At 44.0% G+C, this 7,500-nt stretch overlaps 2 protein-coding genes across 3 annotated transcripts in view; one reads left to right on the forward strand and one right to left on the reverse strand.

Moving 5' to 3' along the window:
* LOC132861693 (somatostatin receptor type 5-like) overlaps positions 1 to 2,594 on the forward strand; it is a 16,395-nt gene extending 13,801 nt beyond the window's left edge. For both annotated transcript variants that reach the window (XM_060893246.1, XM_060893247.1), the window contains exon 2: positions 337 to 2,594. In XM_060893246.1, coding sequence (XP_060749229.1) covers positions 390 to 1,814 — 1,425 coding nt within the window. In that variant the 5' untranslated portion in view covers positions 337 to 389 and the 3' untranslated portion in view covers positions 1,815 to 2,594. The remainder of the gene's footprint in view (positions 1 to 336) is intronic.
* The window catches only part of sgsm3 (small G protein signaling modulator 3), a 234,304-nt gene that overhangs the window by 169,169 nt on the left and 57,635 nt on the right, over positions 1 to 7,500 (reverse strand). The gene's annotated exons all lie outside the window — the stretch shown is intronic.

Here is a 7,500-nt window from a genome sequence, read left to right on the forward strand (position 1 = left end):
ATCTGCGTCTCTGTATTTACACAGCAGAAAGACTTGACCGAGACTGTTTCTGTGCATCAGTCATTTACACGCTGCCTAATTAGCACTTTGATCAGCCATAAAAAGTGTGATTTAAAAGCATCATGCTGAAGTCTTTACCTGGACAGATGTGTAGTGCAGGCTGTGTTTTGGGAAGCAGCCCAGAGTCGTGTGATAATTCTCTCTCAGCAGTGACACGCAGAACAGTTTAGAGCAAAACAATGCAGAGAATTGTTGTGTTATTATGCACATTTCTCACACTCTTCTGCTTCCATGGACAATAATAAGAGCTTGTCTTCTCTTCTGCTGTTTTTTTAGGACAATGGCTCCAAGCTGAACACCGTGTGAGACAGAGAGAAGACATCAGAGCCATGATGGACATCTCATCAGTGATCTGGAACAATCTTTCGCTCTCAGGATTCTTCTTCAATGAGACTTTCCTTGATGAGAATTTTCTCAACAAGACCAATGACACGTGTCTCTTCAACACGTCCGGCTGCAACAATGGAACCGGAGGAAACCGTCCAGGCATCGGTGTAGCCGGTGTCCTTATCCCACTCATATACATCATCGTGTGCATCGTCGGCCTGGGCGGAAACACTCTGGTCATCCACATTGTCCTGCACTACTCCAAGACAGAATCCGTCACCAACATCTACATCCTTAATCTGGCCATCGCCGACGAGCTGTTCATGCTCAGCCTTCCCTTCCTGGCCGTCCAGAACGCCATGATGTCCTGGCCCTTCGGCTCCTTCATGTGCCGTCTGGTGATGACCGTTGACGGGATCAACCAGTTCACCAGCATTTTCTGCCTGACCGTGATGAGTATCGACCGCTACCTGGCCGTGGTGCATCCCATCCGCTCGTCAAGGTGGAGAAGACCGCAAGTAGCCAAGGCTGTGAACGGTTCCGTGTGGGCGATGTCCTTTATAGTGGTTCTGCCGATGGTGGTCTTTGCTGGTGTGTTTGAGAAAGGAGGGACGTGTAACATCAACTGGCCGGAGTCGTGCACCATCTGCCGTGCTGCGTTTATAATCTACACCTCCACTGTAGGTTTCTTCTTCCCCCTGCTGGTCATCTGCATGTGCTACCTGCTCATCGTGGTCAAGATCCGCAGCTCCAGCAAAAAGGTCCACGCCACATCGAGCAAACGGCGCAAGTCTGAGCGCAAAGTTACGCGCATGGTGGTGATCGTGGTGGCTGTGTTTGTCTTCTGCTGGCTGCCATTTTACGCCCTGAACATCATTAACCTGATTGTGTTTCCTCCACCTAGTGAGCTGCGAGGTTTCTACTATTTTGTGGTGGTGCTGTCCTATGCCAACAGTTGTGCCAACCCCATCGTATACAGCTTCCTCTCGGACAACTTCAAGAGAGGCTTCCGGAAGGCTCTGTGTCGTTCGTCCAGAAAGGTCGAGAACCACGAACCAGCAGAGGGTCAGGACCAGGAGGAGCGCAGGCAGATTCTGATGCCCCGGGAGAGTCTGCGCAGAGCCGTAAGAGAAGACGAAGATGAGGATGAAGAAGAGGACAGGGAGGAAGTTACAGAGATGACCGAGATCTGTAAGATTACTCAAAATGGGAACGGCAGTGCACAATGTACCCGTGCCTTGCTCTCGGAGCGGCCGTTAGCGCCGGCGCTCTCAGAGCCCAGCTCTCCACGAGGAGAAGGAACTGCTAAAGGACCTGGATTTGGGCCGAATGTGGCTTTGATGAACGGCTTGAAAAACGGAAACGTGAAGCCGCTACCAGAGGAACCGGTAGAAAAGAACTCGTCACTGGAGATCAGCTACCTGTAAAAACTGTTCTAACGTTTCTCTTCTGTGTTACTGTGTGACAGAGCCGCAGTATTTCTGTAATTATAGCTCACACGTTTCTGCCACATATGGAGCCTTGATACAATTCTAGCCCTGTGTGTCCAGCACTGACGCTGTGAACTGTGTAAATCATGTTCCTTAGTGACTCGTTGTTGTACATCAGAATGTTTTTAAAGCCAAGCTCCTAACTGTTCTTTCAGGTTCTCGACTCTACATGGATCTTAATTTTAGGTTTTTCATTCAGCCTGATGACAAAAATCTGATTTCACCTTAATTTAATCAGCAACGATTTACTGCAAACAGAACTTCATGCTGCAGGACAAGACCTTACACCTCCACTAAGCCTTGTATAAAATGATGAAGGGAACGTTTGTGTACGTTTGTCGTGTTCATCTGCAGACGTTACATTAACAGTTCGTGGGGATATTTTTATATTTATCAGCGTCTTTCACAACACTTCCTCAGGAACATTTTAATACTCCAACAGAGAATTTACAAGCAAACAGAAATGTCATACATTTATCTTCTACAGAAGAAATCTAATGGTGTTAATATGTTGCTTGTGTAAATGTTAGAGGAAATATTGTGCAAATGTTTGTACACCCTTTAAACACCAAAAAGACACAATATGAGATTGTATATATATGACACAATATAAGAAGTGTTTCGTTCACAGGGACGTGTACAGCTCACAGTGAGGATATCTGTAAATGTATGATGTGGTGAAGGAGTCTTCAGTGTCAGCTCTGTGTAACAGTCAGCTGTGTAACAGCTCTGTGTAACAGCTCTGTGTAACAGCTCTGTGTAACAGCTCTGTGTAACAGTCAGCTGTGTAACAGTCAGCTGTGTAACAGTCAGCTGTGTAACAGTCAGCTCTGTGTAACAGTCAGCTGTGTAACAGTCAGCTCTGTGTAACAGCTCTGTGTAACAGTCAGCTGTGTAACAGTCAGCTGTGTAACAGCTCTGTGTAACAGTCAGCTGTGTAACAGTCAGCTGTGTAACAGTCAGCTCTGTGTAACAGTCAGCTCTGTGTAACAGTCAGCTCTGTGTAACAGTCAGCTGTGTAACAGTCAGCTGTGTAACAGTCAGCTGTGTAACAGTCAGCTGTGTAACAGCTCTGTGTAACAGCTCTGTGTAACAGCTCTGTGTAACAGTCAGCTGTGTAACAGTCAGCTGTGTAACAGTCAGCTCTGTGTAACAGCTCTGTGTAACAGCTCTGTGTAACAGTCAGCTCTGTGTAACAGCTCTGTGTAACAGCTCTGTGTAACAGTCAGCTCTGTGTAACAGTCAGCTCTGTGTAACAGTCAGCTGTGTAACAGTCAGCTGTGTAACAGTCAGCTGTGTAACAGTCAGCTGTGTAACAGCTCTGTGTAACAGCTCTGTGTAACAGCTCTGTGTAACAGTCAGCTGTGTAACAGTCAGCTGTGTAACAGTCAGCTCTGTGTAACAGTCAGCTCTGTGTAACAGTCAGCTGTGTAACAGTCAGCTGTGTAACAGTCAGCTGTGTAACAGTCAGCTGTGTAACAGCTCTGTGTAACAGCTCTGTGTAACAGCTCTGTGTAACAGTCAGCTGTGTAACAGTCAGCTCTGTGTAACAGTCAGCTCTGTGTAACAGCTCTGTGTAACAGCTCTGTGTAACAGCTCTGTGTAACAGCTCTGTGTAACAGTCAGCTGTGTAACAGTCAGCTCTGTGTAACAGTCAGCTCTGTGTAACAGCTCTGTGTAACAGCTCTGTGTAACAGCTCTGTGTAACAGTCAGCTGTGTAACAGTCAGCTGTGTAACAGCTCTGTGTAACAGTCAGCTGTGTAACAGTCAGCTCTGTGTAACAGCTCTGTGTAACAGCTCTGTGTAACAGTCAGCTGTGTAACAGTCAGCTCTGTGTAACAGCTCTGTGTAACAGCTCTGTGTAACAGTCAGCTGTGTAACAGACAGCTGTGTAACAGTCAGCTCTGTGTAACAGCTCTGTGTAACAGCTCTGTGTAACAGTCAGCTGTGTAACATTAACTGTAGCTATAAAAGTCTGGAGCTGTTGTGATGTAATAAATAAGAGTGTGTTATTGTGGTGTAAGAGGAATAAACACCTCCAGGCTCTTTCAGTTCATCTGAATCATCTGAACAACTTTGGAGAATGAATTCAGGTTCAGATCGTTCTATTGTTGCAGGATAAAGTCACATTTTATTCTTTTATTCTCTGAAGTTAAATTGCAATTTTCTGCTTTTATTCCAACATAATTGCACTTAACTGTACAAACAAAAGCAAATTTTAATTTAAATTTTAGTCTTAGACAAAAAGTTTTATGAGCACCAGCACAATGTCATGACCAAGTGCCTCCTGTTACACACACACACACACACACACACACACACACACACATGGGGTGTTTATGTTAACCATCACCTCCTCCATTTACACACAACATAATTAACACGTGGTTTAAAGTGACTGTAGGTGATGTTAGAGATTCAGTCATAAAAACCTCATGTATATAACTGTTCTTATTCTGGACTCTGATTGGTTGTCTCTCTAACAGCAGCTCTGACTGTGGAGCAGCTTCATATCACAGCATTATATTACTGTACTCATTAAAATAATACAGTACAGTTTTCAGATTAACAGCTATTAATAAAGAAAATATGAATAATAATAATAATAAGGTCTCATTATAACGGGGAGAACATAAGGACAGAGAAGTTTACACTCAGTAACATACAGTAAGAAGCTGTGAGAGAGAATGAAGCCAGACTGCTGATGGAGCGAGTGTTTATATCTGTTACATCAGAAGGAGCGAGTTCACGTCCCTCAAGTGGATGTGTAGTAAACAGTGGTGTGATGTGATGAGACGCTCAGAGACGTGATGTTAGAGCAGGACGGTGATGATGATGATGATGATGATGATGATGCAGTGCTGTGTACAGTATCTCACTCTTTCTGAAGGCAGCATTAAAGAAGTGCCCCGCCTGTGATTCACTGGATGTTTGCGACCTACTGAGACCCTCCCACCAGCGCATTACTCACCTCACAGCTCACATTTAATTCAGGACTGAACACAAACAAAGCCATTAGCTCACCAGTGAGAATGCAGAGCGAACCCTCAGCGCTCTCTCTCTCTCTCTCTCTCTCTCTCTCTCTCTCTCTCCAGTGTAAGTGTTTGTTTCATATCCGCTTGTGGAGAATGTGTTTTAGGGGAAATGTGTTTATTTATAAAATGCAGTTTTGTGTTTGTGTCCTGAGCGTCAGTGAACCATCTGCTGGTCTTCTACTGGTGTTTTTGTTTTTCAGCAGAATCATGTGGACTTTCTCTTTTCTCTCATTTATCTTTAGAGGAGATAAAGATGGAGACTCAGAAACAGTGGAAGGTTTTTTCAGCTGAATGTTGAATCTGTACTAAATCACACTTTTTTATTTCGTTAAATCTGTGTGTAGGAGGTGAAGTGCAGCTAAAAGCCTAGATTTCTATATTTCATAATGAAGGAGTGAAATAAATATTTTATCAATGTTTACTGGTGTTGTGTTTGTTTCCTTTCGACCTGTTACATGTTCACATCAGGAATCACGTCACATACTTTAGTGTTAAAGATGATTAACATTACTTCTTTATTCTTTTATTCATCTTTGTTTCTTTGCTCTGTTCAACAAATAAAACAAAAAGCCAAACATTATAAAATTATTACGTTTGAAATATTTCTCTTTTTTGCTTTTAATCCCTGGATGAAAAACTGAGGAACCTTTAAGAGAACTGTTTTTCTAAGAACTTTCATTCAGTCTGAAACATTTCCACAAAATCCACTAAAAAAGATATTTCAGTATTCAGTCACATTTCTGCATTTTGAAGCCGTTTCATGTGAAAGTCAAAGTTTTATTTCATTTATCTACAAAGAAACCTTGAGGTTTTCTGCAGAGACAAAACACAGAAGCATGAAAGATTATAGATGAAACATTTCTCCTGATCAGGGCTGCGATGAGAAAATCAGACATCGGAAAAAAAAGTCTCTAAATAAATCTGTATTTTTATTGTTCACTGGTATTTAGTTCACTTTTATTTCAGTTTGTTGACTTATTAATTACACTACTTATTTGTGTGTGTGTGTGTGTGTGTGTGTATCAGTGTGTCTGTGAGTGTGAGTGAGTGAGTGTGCGTGTCTGTGAGTGTGTGTGAGTGTGTGTGTGTGTGTGTCTGTGAGTGTGTGGGTGTGTGTGTCTGTGTGTGTGAGTGTGTGTGTGTGTGTGTGAGTGTGCGTGAGTGTGTGTGTCTGTGTGTGTGAGTGTGTGAGTGTGCGTGAGTGTGTGTTTGTGTGTGTGAGTGTGCATGTGTGTGTGCATGTGTGTGTGTGTGCGTGAGTGCATGAGTGTGTTTGTGCGTGTGAGTGTGTGTGAGTGTGTGTGAGAGTGTGCGTGTGTGTGAGGGTGTGTGTTTGTGTGTTTGTGTGTGTGAGTGTGTGTGCAGGTGTGTGTGCGTGTGTGTGTGTGTGTGTGTGTGTGTATCATCGCTGTACCCATCTCTGTCAGTGAGCTGTTGCTATAGAAACGGTGATGTATCTGAGTGAGTGATTAATATAAAGCTCCACTTGGAGCTGCTGGAATTCATGTGAAATGTTTTTCATTGTAAACTTTGTTCCTGTAGAAACATAAACATTCATTAAGATTCTGTTTATGTTGTAAAGTGATGCCTTTAATCTGCCTACAGATCTGCAGTCAATACAATTTTAGCTCTGTGTCTTTAATGCGGCGTTAATTGCGGCTCTGCCTGCACACGGCCGCACGACCTGCTGATGACCTGGAAGTGAATGACAGGTGGAGATGTAAAACAGCTCCCGGTGCTTCATCTCTCCTAATTGCGGTTCTTTATGAGCGCTGAGAGGAGCATCTCCAGAAGAGGCAAATTAAATGTCACCACCCCTAATTTGCTCTCCTCTCACTATCACACACAGCAAGTGTGTCTGGTGTATTTATTCCTCAGGGACGTCTCCTGCTTCCTGTCATGAGGAGAAAAGACTGATCGCTTTCTGCAGGTGAACTCAGCACTTCATGTCAGAAACAGGCTCTGAATCCTTCAACTAAAACTTCAGAGTCTGCATCAGAATTAATTTATCTCTGATGAGCAAGCCAGAGCTGATGAAGGTGAGGAAGAAACACTGAGAGGAACCAGATTGGAGAGAGAACCTGTCTGAGTGACAGCCTCTATATCTACATCACAGATCACCAGAACACTCCGTGACCATGAACCGTCCAGATCCTGCTCCTCCACCTGAGGAACATCTCTCAAACCAAATAAGTGTGTTATGGACAGAGACCTCAGCTCTAAGAGCGAGTTAGGATTAAAGCAATGCTATTTCCACTGTAACGAGTAGGTCTGTCTGTGTGTCTGTCTGTCTGTCTGTGTGTCTGTCTGTCTGTGTGTCTGTCTGTCTGTGTGTCTGTCTGTCTGTCTGTGTGTCTGTGTGTCTGTCTGTCTGTCTGTGTGTCTGTCTGTCTGTCTGTCTGTCTGTCTGTGTGTCTGTCTGTGTGTGTGTCTGTCTGTCTGTGTGTCTGTCTGTCTGTGTGTCTGTCTGTCTGTCTGTGTGTCTGTCTGTGTGTCTGTCTGTCTGTCTGTGTGTCTGTCTGTCTGTCTGTGTGTCTGTCTGTCTGTCTGTCTGTGTGTCTGTCTGTCTGTCTGTCTGTGTGTCTGT

This window comes from Tachysurus vachellii, chromosome 18, assembly GCF_030014155.1.
Source record: "Tachysurus vachellii isolate PV-2020 chromosome 18, HZAU_Pvac_v1, whole genome shotgun sequence".
Classification (NCBI taxonomy): domain Eukaryota; kingdom Metazoa; phylum Chordata; class Actinopteri; order Siluriformes; family Bagridae; genus Tachysurus; species Tachysurus vachellii.